This window comes from Pogona vitticeps, chromosome 2 (assembly GCF_051106095.1).
Source record: "Pogona vitticeps strain Pit_001003342236 chromosome 2, PviZW2.1, whole genome shotgun sequence".
Classification (NCBI taxonomy): Eukaryota; Metazoa; Chordata; class Lepidosauria; order Squamata; family Agamidae; genus Pogona; species Pogona vitticeps.
Genome location: NC_135784.1, coordinates 283,010,430 through 283,028,771, shown reverse-complemented (window position 1 = coordinate 283,028,771; position 18,342 = coordinate 283,010,430). Strand labels below are relative to the sequence as shown.

Below are 18,342 nucleotides of genomic sequence, written 5' to 3'. Positions count from 1 at the left end.
TAATTAGTTTTAATTGATTTAAAGTCACCTGCCCCCTGGTTTCAGTCTCAGTGGCTCTTTAGAGCTCCCTTTTCCCTTGGAAAGACTTTGGGAGCCTCAGGATTTTGGGAGGAGGAGGGTTTTAATAATCAAAAATTGCTACTGGATTAGTATCATCAGGATTGGAACCACCAGCAGTGACCCTGTGGTGATTTTTGACTATTAAACTTATTTTGGCTTATAAGCGGAAGCTAGTTTTTAGCATAATTCTTTCTAATCCCTGGTAGTGAAAGTTATAAGGAAGTATTCTTTGATTTAAAAATTTTTTACCCATATGTAATAACCTGTTATTTGAGTAGTGGTTCTAGCAATAGGCCCTTCGACTTATATTTTCAGTCTCCAACATTGGAATAAATGAAAAAAACTGATAGTGCACAGATGTAGACTTTGTCTCTTTGCTGCATTTCTCTGGACTTCATGTATAATAATAAGGTATAGTTAAAGTGTAATTTCAGAAAAGCAATGTTATTTAGGGACGGAGGTGAAACAATTTTTTGATCCAAAGAGTATAGTATTCTAATTCTTTTAGTTCTTGGTTCATATCTCAACTCAGCCATGTCTCATCCAAAAACTGCTTATTACAGATGTCTCGTATAATCAATGTGTCATATTTTCCACAGGGCCTGGGAGCAGATAGCAAGAACCTTTATCCTTTCCTGCTCCCAGTTATTCAGCTAAGCACTGATGTTTCTCAGCCCCCTCATGTCTATCTTTTAGAAGATGGATTAGAATTGTGGTAAGTCTTTTTTTTCTTCTGTGCTATTACCAAGAGAAAATAAAGAATTTTATATTTTGAGATTTGGCTGAAGCTGGTGTCAAGTCTGCCACTCTGGCCTATTTCCCATTATGAAATCTTCCAGGCTGCTTTCCAGCATGACCTTCTCTGGGTGAGTTACAAACAAAACTCAATGGCTAAAGGAAGAACAAAGCCAGCTGGAGCACATGTCTTCCAGGGAAACAGGATATGAGACTGAATATAATAGAAGAGATACGTCACAGTCCACTTTAAATAGAGCTTGATAAGGAGCTTAGGTGAAGATAGTGCTATAAAAGAGAAAGCATAAAGTCAGTCGTGCGAGTCCACGTTGCATGGAAGTTTACATTAGTGAAGCAGGTTGTACTCTATAGCTGGGCCTTTAACATGTCTGAGATAACAGTATTACATGAAGCAAATGATATGTATCATGGTGTCCAAACAAAGACATGAGATAGAAAGAGAAAGAGTGGAGAAGTCAATGCTCATTTCTCTCACATAGAGATTTAAAATGTGTACATCATTATGCATAATTGTTTGGGAGATTCACGTACTCCTAGTTTTACATTTGGCTTTTCTTATGATCTCTGTGTTGAAGTGATTTGGAACCTGGTTCTTCCATTTCTGGTGCAGAAAAAAGTATGGAGACCACTGTCCTTTCTCCCTCAGAAAAGGAAAAATGATCACTCTGCATGCTTCTTGTTTAAAGAAATATTTTTTTTACTTGACACTTAAGAGTCTGGAGCTACATCTCCACACACCTGCCTTTGGAGAACAGAAAATGGAAGATGAAGGAAAGGCAGCTAGCAGAATAAGCAACAGGAATAAAGGGGCAGTCTCCATGGCATGGAAAAATAATTGTAGCATGTTCAGAATGTGCCACTGGCACCCAGTGTTAAAAGTATAGACATGCAAGATTCTTTCCCTACCACCAAACAATATCCTATGTTTGCAAGTTCTCAGTAATCCCAATAGTTACTATTATTTGCTGCTTCCAAGGTACTGAAAAGTTGGATTGAAATGTTCAGAATCGATTAATAAAGTGGAATTAACATGAAGGGGTTTACAAGTGGATGTGCTTTACTATTACAGTTAAAGAAAATTGTAACTTTTGAAATCTGTGTACAGGACAATTTATTTTCCAGAACCATGTTTAACAAAAAATAAACCTATTTGAGAGAGGGTCCAACTGAGATTAAAATAGATGCCATTCAGTAACCCTTTTCAATAAGTCTTGTATCTCTAATTTGATAAGCACATTAAAATACTTTTTAAATTAAATTCATTTGTCTAATAATAAGCAACGTTGTATATGCCTCTTTTATGGAATAGTAGCTTCTAAATTGTATAGTTCCCAGAGACATAAATATCTGTTGTATAAATATCTGAATACTTCTGATTGCTTAGCTTTTCAACTTTTTAAAATATTGTTTTAAATAATAAATATAAGTGACAATTTTGGAAACTGATGACCTAGCAAGACAACCAGAGTTTTATGGTCTACTTTTAACTGTTTCTTTCAGCTCCTTGAAGTTTTCCAATGTTTTGTTTTATTTTTCCCCTCACTTAGGCTAGTGACATTAGAGAATAGTCCCTGCCTTACCTCAGAGCTGCTGCGAATTTTTCAGAATATGTCTGCTCTTCTTGGTGAGAGATCAGTATTTAAATCTACATATTAACTGTATATATTATTCACATATTATATAACTTTCCATGAAAAGCAGCTTACTGTCCTTCCTTTGTCCTTGTGAACAACTCAGGAAACACAGATTGTAAGATCTGAGATTTTCCTGTATTTGTAAAAGCTGCAATCTTAAGAATTTATTATAAACTTTAAATTCTGTTTCTAAGTAAGTAGCATAATATAACTATGCACATAATTGAAAATCATGTAGTTATTAATAACTTTAGCCAGCACCATACTTTTTATCCAAAAATATGTTTCCATGGCTAACATAATTTGGACTTCTTTCCCCCTCCTGCTCCCCCCATGCCATGCGCCAAAACCTGCTCCAGTTTTTAAGGGTTTTTTATAGGTCATGCATGGTTGTGGGGAAAGGAAGGGAATGCCAGTATTGTGGAAATTGGTAAGATCCTGCAGAAATATCCCATCGGTTGTGACAAGTATATGGATGGCATCCTAAATTTAAAAAAATCTCATTGCTATTACTTTTAGCTTTTTCTGATGTATCTAATGCTCTGTTCTTCAACAAGAGAAACACATTTGTTGTTTGTTATATTTATTTTAAAGATAAGAGATGCTAATTGGTTCTCTTACCATTGTAACTATTTTGGTTTTGATACCTTTGTATTCATACTACTTTTTTCATTAAATATAAACATTAGGACTCACATACAGTATTTAAGCATATAATTCAATTTCCTAGAGGCTCTACATATCAGTGAGTGGAGTATAGACAAGTGCATTGTGGAGCTTTGTCATAGCGTAGAACCTCTTCCTTCCAGACATTTGTCAGACCTATATAAGAGTAATTAGAAATACATTTAATTCCAAAAATGTAGATTCAGATGTTTTGAGAAATGTAGTTGATCCATTCTTATATCAAGGGTGTGAAGCGAGTATCATATTGTATGGCAAGGAGAATTGTAGTTAACTGCTGTAACAATTTGATCCAGGGAAGGGAGAGATTTCTAGAAGCATAGTTTTGCCTTCTGATTTGCCAGTCATGATCAATAGACCTGCTATAGTACATCAGAAGCAGAACAGAAAAAATATGTGAGAAGATTAGAAACTACGCGTATAAAGTGTGCATGATTAAGATGTTGCCACAGAATGACTATTTGGAAGTTTGCTATTTTGTTAAATTTTTGTTTCCTGTGATTGTATAGTGTTGCAATCATAGGCTGGTTGTTTAGAAATAGAGATGACCACGAACTGTGGTTTGGCCCAGTTTGGCATCACACCTGCACAACTGTTACACAGACACCATGTGCTTCCCTCCCCCCTTCCAGGCAATTCGCCACTCACCAGCAACAGCATGCTTCCCTCCTCTGGTGGCCACCCACTGAGATGAGCAGGTGGGGCAGGGAAGCCCATGGCGCTGCCTCAAAACTGTGAACAACCTCTCCCAGAGGTTTTGTGTAGATGTTAAATAGCTTGGGGGTTATTTCAAACAGAACCCTCAAGGGAGGTCACAGGCCAACAGCCAGGACATCAAACAGGACTCCTCCAGCATCACCTTCCAAGCTTGAATGCCACCAAGTCTTTTCCATGAAAGATGTAAAGCAAAAAAAGAAAAGCGTGCTGCTTATATACCACCCCATAGTGCTTCAAGCACTCTCTGGGCAGTTTACAAGTTAATTATGCAGGCTACACATTGATGTCCCAGATGTCCCAGAAGGATACCATGATTGATGGTAGTGAAATCTACTGAGAGGTCCAGCAGAGCCAACATGGACACACTGCCCCTGCATAGGTCATTCACCAAGATCTCCATCTGATAATCAGACCTGAAGTCAGATTGAAATGAATCTAAATAATCTACCTCATCCAGGAACCCTTGTAGCTGAGAAGCAACCACACATTCCAATACTTTGCCCAGGAAGGAAACATTGGAGACTGATGGGTAGTTACCTAATACAGTGGTGCCTTGCATAACGAGCGAACCGTTTAACGATGAATCCGCATAGCGATGCGGATTTTGCGATCGCTAATGCAATCGCGTACCGATGTTTCCAATGGCCAAAAATCGCTTTGCGATGATCAGTAAGTGTTTCGGGTAAAGAAAATGGCCTCCCACTCCGTTTTTGCGCCCTGCCCTCGCTTACTGAGGGCGCGAAAATAGCGGCCGCATGAGGGATCTTCGCATAACGGTGAGTCTATCCCCCATAAGAACTCATTAAACGTGTTTTAATGCGTTCTTATGGGGTTTTCTGCCCCGCATAGCGACGAATCCACATAGCGACATTTTTCCTGGAATGGATTAACGTCGCTATGCGGGGCACCACTGTACTATGGGATTAAATTAGGGCTTTTTCAGCAGCAGTTTTAGAATTACCTCCAAAGCATGCTGGAATCCTGCCCTGCTTCAGGGAGACATTCACCACTCCCACTACTCATGTGCTCATTGCTGAAGTACCCAAGAAGGCTGTTTAACAATAAACTGATCGTTTGGCATGTTTCTTCTGATTTAACCTGGCCTTTTCAAAAAAGGAATCCTGTAGCAATTTCTTTTCCAGTTGTTTAATTAATATAAAATGATAGTTGGTTAACTAGGAGAAAAACTTACTGATTTCTCACTATCATTTAAACAAATTAAATATGATGAGAAGCCTGTCAGACAGTGTTTGAAACACTGATTGCATGGCTGCCTCAGTCATTTGGCTCAAGAACCATGAATTGCTGATATTGTCACTTTCAACGTTTTAGGGATGCTCCGAGTTTTTCAGTATTTTAATGAGTGCAGCTATTTGAGCAATTTTGACATGAATAGGACTGTTTCTCTTTTCGGCACACTCCTCCTATTACTTGCAGTGATGGTCAGTTCTGCTTTTGTGAGTAAGGATCTTGATCTTTCACAGAAGGAATTGCACCTTTAGGCATTGTTTCTTATTTGCTTTCTTGATGCATGGTGTTTTGGTCATGGTTAGTGTACGTTAGCAGTCTTTTCCTAAAAGTACTCTTAAGTTGCACCTAAGAAAAATGCAGTTTGAAAACAACACAATAGAATAAAAGTTCTATAAAAATAACATGGCAAAACAATAAAAATAAGATAATTGCACAAATTATATCCTAAAACTGTATTGCAGATATTTTTTGCTTATTGAAAGTATATGACCCTTTGCCTTATGACAGGTACTTCTTATTCATGGTTGAGGAGCATATATCTGTAACTGTTCCATTTAAGAAACTTATGAGTAGCACATAAATACTTTCTGGCTCTGTACCATTACCATGAATTGTGGCTCAGTAAAATTATGGTAAAGTGCTATGTGGAAATGTCTTTAAAAATTACACCTTGACAACTGACCTTTAAAAGTCAGGATAAGTGATTTTGAGTACAGCAGACTTTTAAGAAAACTATGCGATTTAGGTGTAGCGGATGATTTCTCTGATTTTATTATTTTGATAAAGAAGCCCTGAATGTTTATCTCACATCTTACAGTAAAAGGACATAGGTCCATAAGTCAAGTGCTGTGTATATTGGCTCAGAGGTAAATCCTATTCCCAGGGGCTTACTCTCAAGTAAAGAAAAGCAAAGCGTGCTGCTTATATACCGCCCCATAGTGCTTCAAGCACTCTCTGGGCGGTTTACAATTTAATTATGCAGGCTACACATTGCCCCCCCAGCGAGCTGGGTACTCATTTTACCGACCTCGGAAGGATAGAAGGCTGAGTCAACCTTGAGCCGGCTACCTGGGATTTGAACTCCAGGTTGTGAGCACAGTTTTAGATGCAGTACAGCGGTTTAACCACTGCGCCACGGGGCTCTAAGTAAGCAAGTTAAGTTGCTTCTGAAAGGTACATTTTATTTCCATGATCAGGCTTGAATGTCACTGCTGAGAATAATTGTAAGAAGTCAAAATCTTTATGCTTAATAATGATCTGGATCTAGTCCTGCTGTTCTATGAACAAAAGTCTTCAATTCATAGAAGGGAGTTGGATCCAGCAGTGGTTCCAGATTAACAAGCAGGTATTTTTGGGGGGGACAGGGAAACATGCATTCACATATTAATGTTGTAACTAATACAGCAGTTAAATCAGTATTTGTTATGTTGTCAGGATGTGTATGAACTCTTCTACCCTCTATTTCATGTCCTTGCTCCTGGAAAAACACAGATGACAAAGATTCCTTCTCTTGGGCAAGAGGGCAGCTGCAGGTGTGAATGAGCTTTAAAGAGGAGGAATTACAGTTTCATTTGCTCCAGCATAGTAACACTTCCTACTAGCATATGACAGAGTATCATGACAGGCAGGGGAGGAGGAAAAGAGGAGGAGTATCTTTGAATTATTGCAAAATGAAAGTTGTGTACTATTTTTCTAATATTCATTTCTAATATTCATGACGTGTAATAATTAAGTAAAATGTTAACAGTGGCTTTCATTTTTGGCAGTTGTGAGGCGGCTCTCAAAAGACCTGATAGTGTTCTTGACAAAGAGGATCTTAAAGTCCTGACAGCTTAAAACAAAGAGGTTTAAATAAGGTTTTAAATATGTATTAGCATTTAAATGAGCTCAGAGCAGCCAGAAGAATGAATGCAGTGCCATTTCAACTTTTTAAAAAACAAAAAATAACTGTAGATCAAGGAAATATTTTCTCTAAATTTGTATAAAAACATTTCCCAAACAGTGAAAATTATTAAAATTTTTATAAGCCTTTTTGTGGATCTTTAGGCAGATTATTGTTTTTATATTTTCTCTTATTCTTCTTACATACATTTTATAGACCTTTCAGCAGATTTAACATCAGGATTTCAAGATCACAGAGCTTACAAGGACAAACATTTGCTTTGTATCTCACAGTGGCCCCACCAGATGCCTCTGGGAGCACACGAGACAGCTAGATATCTGTCTCCTGATGCCTCTCCCCTGCATCTGGCATTTTGAGGTACCTTCCTTTTAAATCTGGAGATTATACATCCCAATCATAGCTTGTTACCTGCAATGGACTTTTTCTTCAAGAAAATCCCTAATCCCCTTTTAAAGGCATCTAGTTCAGATGTCATCACCACATCCTGTGGCAAGGAGTTCCATAGACTAATAATACACTGGAAAAGAAATATTTTCTTTTGTCTGTTCTTACTCTGCCAATGCTCAATTTGAGTGGATGTCCCCTGTTTATAGTATTGAGTGAGAGGGAAAAGAGCTTCCCTCTATCCACTTTATCCATCCCCTGCATAATTGTATATGTCTCAGTCATGTCCCTCCTCAGGTGCCTTTTCTTTAAAGAGCCCCAAACCCTGTAGCGTTCCCTTATAAGGGAGGTGCCCTAGCCCAGGCATCATTCTAGTCGCTCTCTTCTGCACCTTTTTCCTAGTTCTACTATGTCTTTTTTAAGGTGCGGTGTCCAGAACTGTACACAATACTTAGGTGTGGCCTTACCAGCATCATTTTAATTTTAAACATTGTAAATTTTACCATTGTAAAAGAACATATTCCACACTCCATTTTTTTTCAATTTTTCTGGAGAAATAAGCAAAAAATGGCTTTGGGAAAAATGGGGAAAAGACTGCTTTTTCCCAATTTTTCTGTGTGTTTTCCCCCCAGGCCTTCCTATCTCTGTTTCTAATTTCCTCAGGATGACTAATGGGAGGGCAGACTCTAGTTTCATTAGGCTTGGAAAACCCCATGATTCTCAAGTGGAGCACATCTTAAGGGGAATTTTAAATAAGAAGTCTCAAAATCCAATTAATGTGATTTTGTGTGCTCAGTAACCATGGAATGCTGACTGACTGGGGATATTTAGGAGATTTGTGAGGTCTGTGTGGGTACGAGTGCTTTTGAGTTAACATGCCTGTCTTGTTGAAACTAGCTAGGAATCATTAGTCAGTGATGAAATACAGGTTTTGAATGCAAAAGGTCAAGGGTTCTATTCCCAGTATGTCTAGTTAAAAAAGGATTAGGTATCAGCAGATGAGATGAAAGATCTCTGGCCTGAGGTTGCTGGTCCAGATAGATAGTGCTTGCTAGATGGCCTGAACTGATTTCCTAACTTTTTCTCATGAAACATCCCCCCCCCCCATAACTGCAAAACAAACATATTTTAGCAGTTCCAGTAGAACATGTCTAGTGTTGGATAGCTGCAAATAGAAGAATTATGTATATCTGCTTTCAGCACAGCAATTGGATTTGGTTTTATTTGGCTCTTTTGGTAAAATTGAGAGTTTCACTTGTAGGCTTTCTCCTCCATGAATTATGCACACTGTGGTAGCTGAATGAAAGAAGTTTTGTCTGAGTGAGAATGCTCATTGCACACTGGTGTTGCAATTTAACCATGAGATTAGCATGAGATACAGTTAGCAAACAATGTTTGTTGGTGGAACATAATTGCAAATGGCCTTCTGTTAGCCCAGTGAACTGTAGCAGTAATGCTCATATGCAGTGGTGCCTCGCTTGACGAGGATAATCCGTTCCAGCAAAATCGCTGTAGAACGAAATTGTCGCCAAGTGAAAGTAAAAATCCCATTGAAATGCATTGAAAACCGGTTCAATGCGTTCCAGTGGGTGAGATACCTCAGCATCAAGCGAAGATCCTCCGTAGGGCGGCAATTTCCCGTGCCTGTAATGCTAGAAATCCGTCCTAAAACACAGCGGGGAGCCATTTTGAAGACCAGACGATCAGCTGTAAAGATCACCGTTAAGCGAAAAATCAGTTCCCGAAGCAGGGAACCGATCGTCGTAAAGCGATTTTTCCCTATTAAAACATCATTTGGCAATTGCAGAAACTTCATCGTAAAGTGATTTCCTCGTCTAACAAGGTAATCGTCAAGCGGGGCACCACTGTAACAGTCTGTATTCAATTGATACCTGGAACTAATAAAAATGAGATTTCTGCAATTTTGGTTTTAGGCTTTCAAAACCTCCAGTTTTAGGAGACAGTGGCATAGTTTTCAGGTTTATAATGAAATCTTATCAGTTACATTTTGGATGCAGGAGCTTAGGTCTGTAATTTTCATATGAATATAAATAAATACATGTGTGATTTTAGAGTACATTTTAAGAGAGATAATGGAATAATGGGTATAAATTTAATAAATAAAATAAAATAAATACATGCAATATACCTACACTTACAGTGCTTTTATGACAGTGCTTTTAGATTGTATCAAATATACTAAAATGATTTTATTCTTGTTTTGTAGAACTAAGTTCAGAAAACCTCAGAACCTGCTTTAAAATAATCAATGGCTATATCTTTTTATCTCCGTCTGAATTTCTTCAGGTATGTATAAGTCAGATCCATTAGCACAGTTTTGCTTTGAATCATGCTAGGTAATCAGACCCAGTGTGGTGATGGAATAGAAAACAGGGTTTGAATCCGAACTCAAAGGGAGTGGAATTTGTAAAACCAGTCGTTAAAAATCCCGTTTACTTTGGGTTGCTATAACTTGGTTCCAACTTGACAGTACATATCAACAATTAAATAAAACCAATCTTTTGTAGAGATAAAGTAAATTTCCTCTTGAATGCACACCTGAACATGGATTTCAGTGTATCAGGGAAACTGAAAGCAATGCCATTAGGAGGCTAGGTGCTGTTACAAATCTAGACTCCCTGTACAGTTCTGTAGGCAGAATGTACATAGCTGAGACACTGGACTAAGATGCTTCTGTTCTGTTCAGGAATTAATGGTTCTTTCAGAAGAGAATTGATAGTTCCAGAGTAAATGGGGCAGGGAAATTCTTGAAGGGCAGCTACTGGGCATCAGCAATAGTGGAAGGTGACACTGAGGGAGGATTTTTCATAGACAGTAATAGTAATAGAGTAGATCTTCGGTCTAGATGGGTGGGATAGAAATCAAATAAATAAATAAATAAATAATACTGAACTAACTCTTGTTTGTATTATGCAAAAGATGGCAGTGCTAAAACACTTTTAGATATTTGTATTCTAAAAATTATGATGAAGCAATCCAAAATGAAACAAGAAATTGTGCTGGAAGATAAGATTTCTTGGTCAGAAACCCTAAATCATCAATCCAAAAGGAGACTGACTAAAGAAATCAGAAGGCTGAGACTTGGAAGGGCAGTTATGAAGGAACTAGAAAAGATCCTATGATGTATAGATGTGAAAGCTGGAAAACGAAGAAAGCTGGTAGGAGGAAAAATGAGCTCACTCGAAATGTGGGTTTGCAAGAGAGTTTTAGAGATATCACAAATTGTCAGAAAGATAAAAAAGGTGATACCAGATCAAATCGAGCCTGAGTTTTTTCTAGACACTAAAATGGCCAAAATAGAAGCTAAAACAGGGTATTATCCTTTGGACATATCTAGATGTGAAGCTGTGGACAGTGGTGTGGGCACCCCTGTCAGTGGACTTTCTTGCCTCCCTGAACCTGTGGAGTTTTGCACTGTAAGTTCTTCAGTGGACCTGTGAAAGAGAGAAGCCTCTAAGAAGGGAGGAAACTGGAGGAAAAGAACCGAGATGGCAGGAGGAGGGCATTCAAACAGAGGCCTTGCTGGGGAAAACACAGGAAGATAGCCTTAGCTCTGGGAAAGCAACCCCTGGAAGAGAAAAGAGGGTCCTGGGTCTGCGACAATATAAGGAGAGCCCTTACAAGGGACGTGGTAGTCGGGACTGTTGTTCTTGGACTGCGGTTCCCAGAAACTCCAGCCAGTGCAACTAGTGGTGAAGTTTTCTGGGAATTGCAGTCCAAGAACACCGGAGTTACCCAAGGTGTAGGAACCACTGCCGTAGAGGACGCTAGAGAGGGATACCAAGTGGAAGTAGTATTCCCAAAGGAACCCAAGCACTTGGGGACTGGGAGTTCAAATACAAGGAGGATCCCTGGACACAGGTCCTTTTCAGCGCCTGGTCCTTTGCGATAGTGTAGGCCACCATTTTACCTTGCGTTGATTCCTCATAGAGAGCAGAGTGACACGACTCAGCGAGCCCTGGGGAGCAACTGATATTTAGCAGAGATGCTTGCAGAGGCAGCTGCAGTGAGCATGTCAGGCTCAGGACCAAGTGGGATAAGAAGAGAATGAACTCATCCCCACTACCCTCAGTGCAGCATATCATCTGTGCTTACTTGCAGGCTCCCCTGACTCGGTTCAGTGGGGATATTCCCCTTAAGGAGAACTGCACCAGAACTCCTCCTTGTGAAGTTTAAATGGGATGGAGAAGGACTTGGACTGTATTCGCGAAGGCTTTCACGGCCAGGATCTAATGGTTGTTGTGGGTTTTTCGGGCGTAGGTGTAGGAACCACTGCCGTAGAGGACCCTAGGGAGGGATACCAAGTGGACGTAGTATTCCCATAGGAACCCAAGCCACCTGGGGACTGGGAGTGCTGTCCTCTGAAGATGCCGGCCACAGACTGGCAAAACGTTAGGAAGAATAACCTTCAGAACACAGCCAAAGAGCCCGAAAAACCCACAACCACAAGAACTTGGACTCTTTGAACCTTGCCACACATACCCAGGCACTGTTGAAAACTAGTCCAGACTCAGTTAAGAACGTTTCAGTTGTAAATTCCACCCAGTTGTCAAGAGATGGAGCAGGAACCTCCTGTTGACCCAGCCAGGGCAAGCAGGGCTCACACTAGAGATGCAAGATCTGTTGTGCCAAAGAAAGTAGGGCTAAATTAGTGTAGATCCTTTGAATGAATGGGTTTTATAAAGGTTTGATTCAAGTCTCCTTCAGGGTCTGTTCTAGTTGAGACTAGCAATTGGATTAATTATTAATTTTTAATACATTTATTATTTTAGGTTACTGTACAACTTCTAAGGCAGTGGAAGACAGGAGGGCCTGGTGTGGTCTGGTCCACGGGGCCACGAAGAGTTGGACAGGACATAACGACTAAACAACAACTTCCAAAATTGAATCATGTTAGAATATCAAAATATAATGGCTGGTTGCAGCAGGTTTAAATTTCTGTGCATTTAGATGTCAGACCAGTATATTTTAATTTGAAATTAAATGTTGGATTTGTTATTAATTATTTCAGATTCAGTAAAAATGGAAATATATACAAGGATAATTATGAATTTTGTATACATTTACTTCTTCTGATTTTCATTATAGGTTTATGCAACTGAGCTCTGCAAATCGTTTTGTGAGATCTTAAAAGATATAACCACTGAGGGTCAGGTTCAAGTTCTGAAGGTAAATAGTTAATCTTCAAATTTGTCCTTAAACTGTTTTTAAATATGTACAAGAATAGCCAGCATTGTGATATGAGCACATTTCTATTATTCCACTGTCACTTAGAAATAATATTGTTATCAGAGAGCTTGGGACATCATTTTTATGAAGCTGAATGACTTTCAAAGCTCTGATATCAGTATTATTTCTAAAGTGAAAAGATTTTTATAAAATTAAATGGTGATGTAATGTTCTTGAAGTTAGGCATGTGATTATTTCTATTGCACAGTTTGTTCTAAGATTCTTATGCTTCTAGGATTTATATCTTGAATGTTGTTAAGATTTAACATGCTTATCAGTTATAAAATATCCATGCTTGAATTCTTTGGTAATAAATGAACAAAATATGTGGAAGCTTCTTCTTGTAATTTTAGATGTCAAGGCTGTTCTGATTTTAGTTTCTGGAAGTAAAAAAAGTGGCAACCATATGAAATTCTTCTTCATATCCTTTGATATTTGATCGTCAACTCTCATTTCAGCTTTTTCTTGCCAGTGTATCATAAAAATGATGTTTGCTAAGTTCAAAGTATGGACAAAGGTCCATACAGTCAAAGCTATGGTTTTTCCAGTAGTAATGTATGGAAGTGAGAGCTGGACCATAAAGAAGGCTGACCGCCGAAGAATTGATGCCTTTGAATTATGGTGCTGGAGGAGAGTCCCCTGGACTGCAAAGAGAACAAACCTATCCAATTTTGAAGGAAATCAACCCCGAGTGCTCACTGGAAGGACAGATCCTGAAGCTGAGGCTCCAATACTTTGACCGTCTCATGAGAGGAGAAAACTCTCTGGAAAAGACCCTGATGTTGGGAAACTGTGAAGGCAAGAGGAGAAGGGGACGTCAGAGGACAAGATAGTTGAACAGTGTCACTGAAGCAACCAATATGAATTTGACCCAACTCCAGGATGCAGTGGAAGACAGGAGGGCTTGGTGTGCTCTGGCCATGTGTTTCTGGCCACAAAAACAAACAGGGGAGGGGGAAGAAAAGAAAAAGAAAGAAGTAAAGAAAGTGAATAACAGGTCTTTGAAGTTATTAGGAGTGACAGTTCACTGAGGTCACTTCAATGTAAAGATGTCATATGCTCCCTGTTCCATTTAACAACCCCAAATGCCTTTTCCCCCACTTCTGCTTTCCTTTTTGCATTTTCTTATTTATTACCACCCCTTGAAGGGTCCTGATGAGAGAAAAATAGTTCTTTGATCCACCCAAGTTGCAATCTCTGGTTTATTTGCATGATTCTGTTCTTGTGTGAAGATCTCATTGTATAATTAGTAAAAGGAGTCTAAAGTCATGTAAACAGTTGGAAGGAATGGAAAACAGTTGTACCAAATTAGAATATAGCATGTAGTTGAGGTATAATGATGAAATATTTAATACTATGTTAGTCCCATAATGGGAGGATTTTCTACAGCTGGAATGGTACAGCTGAGGAGACTGTCTCTCACATCCCTGCACTATATAATGGTTGCATGATGGAACAGAGAAGTTTCTCTCCACCACCAGAAGCAATCTTTAATAGTTTAGGCACTACCTAAAGCAGAGGTCCCTGACCTTTTTCACCCTGCAGACCGGCTGGGGAAGGCGCATGCACAAACGGTGGCACAGCACTTATGCATGCGCAAATGGTAGTGCGGCACTTGTGCAAGCGCACTCATGCACATGCGCAAACAACGCAGCGCTCGCACAGGGTGTGCTGGCATGCATGGGTATGCTCAAATCAAGACTGTGGGGCTGAGTACATGCGGGGGGCAGGAGGTCTGTCTCTGCAGCTCAGTCCAGCTCAAGCCACGGACCGGCATCGGGCTGCGGCCCAGGGGTTGGGAACTTCTGACCTAAAGCATCAAGGTCCCCAAGCTAATTAAGACTTTGAAAGCCATTGCCCATGCTTTGTAGTCATATGGGATTCACATTAGCAGCCAGTGCAATGTCTTTAAAACCAGTGTAGTTTTCTTCCTTTATGATATTCCTAACAGCGGTCTAGCAGTTACATTCTACATTAGGTGCAGCTTCTGTCATCGTCCTCAGGAGCAGCTCTGTATCCTAGGTGTGCACAGGCATGGAAGAATGTACAACGTATATTGTATTATTCATCCTTTTATTATGATCCCTTTTCATTTCCTGTTTAATTGAACCAGGAATGATACAATAGTTTCATTGTTTTTTAAACAAAATCATATATTTTTTTCCAGGTTGTAGAAAATGTTCTTAAAGTAAATCCAGTTTTGGGCCCTGAAATGTTTCAGCCTCTTTTACCATCTGTATTTCGTGGAATTATTAATGGGGAGGTAAGGTTTTTTTAATTATATGGTATTTCTTCGTAATGTATTTTAGGTGAGTGCTTGAGAAAAATATAAAAGTATCATAAATGGGATAATTATATGCAAATTGCAGTATTTTTCTTTTATATCTAATTATTTGCCTACTCAGTTTTATACTCTTCCAATCATTGCAGCAAAATCAACTTTGATATTTAGAGTAGGCTATAATGTTTTAATGCTTTGGTTGAATACTGCTAGTTCTAATAGAGGAATAATCCTTTTGTATGTGTTGTCTCAGTTAATTCAAATACAAAATATAAATGAGATGCAACTTTTTTATCATATCTGTGTAAAAAAGGTGATCATAGTTCCTATTAACATTGTTTGTATCCACATTTTAACATTTACATTATACCATACATAGCATATTCTGTCATGTTTTGGCAAAGGCCTTCATTCAACAGGGACAACATGTGCTTGGAATTGCCTTGGATATAGTAGAGGATTTGGGTCTTCTTGAATGCTGGATAAATATTATTCTTTCCAACTATTTTTGACTGAGTAACCTGTTTGGTAGATGGTGGGAATGCTGTAGACATAATATATCTTGACTTCAGTAAAGATTTTGCTGAAGTGCCTTATTATGTTCTGATTAGCAAGCTCCCCAGGTATGAGCTGGATTGAAAAACTATCTGGTATATACCCAGTTAGTTAAAGAACTGGGCATGTTTAGCCTTGAGGAAAGAAGACTGAGGCAAGATACGATAGCACTTTTCAAATGCTTGAGATAGTCATACAGAGAAGGGACAGGATCTCTTCTTGATCATCGCAGAGTGCAGGGCACATGATAATAGGCTCAAGTTACAGGAAGCCACTCTTCAGTTGAATATCAGGAAAAACATCCTAATTCTTAGACCAGTGTTTCTGTCAATGGAACCAATTACCTCAGGAGGTGATGTACATTCCAACGCTAGAGGATAAAAAAAAATTAGACAACTATTTGTCAGATATAGTTTGACTTGGGTTCCTGAATTGAGCAGGGAGTTAGATTCAATAACTACTTCCAGCTCCATTATTCTATATATTTTTAAAAGTGCAGTAATTCTCATAATGATGAAAGGAATTGGGAGGGGAGGGAGTTTAATCAAGAACATACATTTACAGAAAATTATCCAGATCTTGCCTCAGATATTGTGTCCTGTAATTGTAACAGTATTTTTTGACATTTTAATCCAAAGTTAAGTCTTTACATTGTAATAGTACTGTAGTTTTCTTGCTTTAAGGATTTTAAATAGCTTCTCTGTTTAACTCACAGCCCCCTTTAAATGTTTTTCTCACTTCAAAGAGCCAATAGTTGATAATAGGAAGTGTTAAGGTAATATAACACAATTCATTTTTCTCCTGTTTGTATCAGTTCAGAATGCAATTCCATACAATCTCTGTACTATAAAGTGTTAGCCACTGAGAATAGCTGAGAATAGCTTCACAGTTGATAGCAGAAGCCCTGGTATATTGGATAAGGTAGAAACCTAGTAATTTGAGGATTTCTAAAACAGAGATGGGCAGGAGAATAATGTGTATGTAGACTGCAACTGATATTCATTCATAATGCATTAGTGATGAGAAATACTCATCACTGATGAGATTCCAAATCAATATTCCTGGCTTGTAGTTCTATTTTCTCTCTGCCAGTGGTGCTGTTGTATAAATAATGTATTCACAGATTGAAATGAGTGCTTGTTTTCTGACTCCAGTTTCAAGCTTTGAAATTAATTTTATTGTCCAGCTACATAATAGGAGATATGCCTTCCACTCCAGTAACATTTGCATTGGTGGCTCATGATCTGAGTAGCAAGGATGCCCACCATAATATTTTTGAGGAGAGTCGGCCTGTGATCATTCCACTGAATGCTTATAAATAATAAAATCATAAAATAATGGAATTGGAAGGGTGATAGAGTGCCCTTCATAGATATTTTGTGTTTCTTTTGTGTATGATAGTGGAGATTGGGTAACAAGGTAGAGAGGAGGTGTTCAACTTCTTTATAGTCTGCATTTTACTGACAGCTTTTTTACTGCCATTGCCTAAACTGATTCAGTTAAAAATGTATAAATTAGCATATGAAAATAGCAAGCAGTTTTATTCAGTTTCATACCATTGATTGTATATTTATACAGTGGCATGAAAGGGCCAAGTTATGGAAGTTGTGGAATTTTTTAAATCATTTTCAGATATTGTGGGATGTTTTTAATATAATTTGTCTTCCTGATGGGAAAACTAAGATCAATTGCCTTTATTTCAGAGATATCCAGTTGTAATGTCTACTTACCTGGGAGTCATTGGTAGAGTCTTGTTGCAAAATAAAGGATTTTTTTCATTGCTTCTGAACCAGATGGCATGTGAGCTTGGCCAGGAGGTAAGTCCTTATATTTTAGGAGTTTAAATTATGTGAAAGCCAGAAATTCACAAAGAATTATGGTTTCCAGAAAATATGTATGATCTCTCCTACTCAGTTTTAGGAGAAGTAATCTTTGTTATAGTGGGAATATAAATGTGCTAATTTATAGTTTTATGTATCTTGTGATCTGAAGAAAATCAAGAAGTATCTGATTGGGCACGTTAAGGTTTGGTGCTAAAAACCTATACAGTAGTACCTTGGTTTGTGAAACGCATCTGTTCTACACAATGTTACATAGTATGGAAATTTCGCAAACCAAAACGCCAATTGTGCTACAAAAGGGGTGGCACTATAGGCACAATGCGCCCTGGGAAAACCTTTTCGTAGTGCAGGGGGGAAAAAGAAAACAATGTAAACTGGGGCTTTATTTCTTGTGGATTTTGGTTCGTGAACCAAAAATTACATAAACTGAGGCGTTCGCAAACCGAGGTACTACTGTATAGATAAAAGTTCCCCTTGACGTTTAGTCCAGTCATGTCCGACTCTAGGGGGCAGTGCTCATCCCCGTCTCTAAGCTGTGGAGCCAGCGTTTGTCGATAGACAGTTTCCGTGGTCACGTGGCCAGCATGACTAGACATGGAACGCCGTTACCTTCCCACCATGGTGGTACCTATTTATCTACTTGCATTTACATGCTTTCGAACTGCTAGGTTGGCAGGAGCTTGGACAAGCGACGGGAGCACACTCCGTTGCGTGGATTCGATCTTAGGACTGCTGGTCTTCTGACCTTGTAGCACAGAGGCTTCTGCGGTTTAACCCGCAGCGCCACCACATCCCTGGTACTACTGTAGTTCATTTTAAAAAGACCCAATAAATGAAATGGATTGAGTCAATAAAGGAAAACATGGCCTTGAATTTGCAAGAACTGAGCAGGACTGCCAATGATGGAACCTTTTGGAGGTTGCTAAGCCAATGATGGAACCTTTTGGAGGTTGCTAATTTGTAAGGTTGCTATAAATTGGAAGTGCCTTGACAGCATGTAACAGCAGTAATGGCTCTTAATGTTCC

At 38.8% G+C, this 18,342-nt stretch overlaps 1 protein-coding gene across 3 annotated transcripts in view; it reads left to right on the top strand.

Annotated features, from left to right (window-relative positions):
- Positions 1-18,342, top strand: part of IPO11 (importin 11) — a 79,827-nt gene that overhangs the window by 32,284 nt on the left and 29,201 nt on the right. For all 3 annotated transcript variants that reach the window (XM_020783670.3, XM_020783669.3, XM_020783671.3), the window contains exons 21-26: positions 660-775; positions 2,364-2,440; positions 9,617-9,696; positions 12,499-12,579; positions 14,807-14,902; positions 17,179-17,292. In XM_020783670.3, the coding sequence (XP_020639329.2) occupies positions 660-775; positions 2,364-2,440; positions 9,617-9,696; positions 12,499-12,579; positions 14,807-14,902; positions 17,179-17,292 (564 nt within the window). The remainder of the gene's footprint in view (positions 1-659; positions 776-2,363; positions 2,441-9,616; positions 9,697-12,498; positions 12,580-14,806; positions 14,903-17,178; positions 17,293-18,342) is intronic.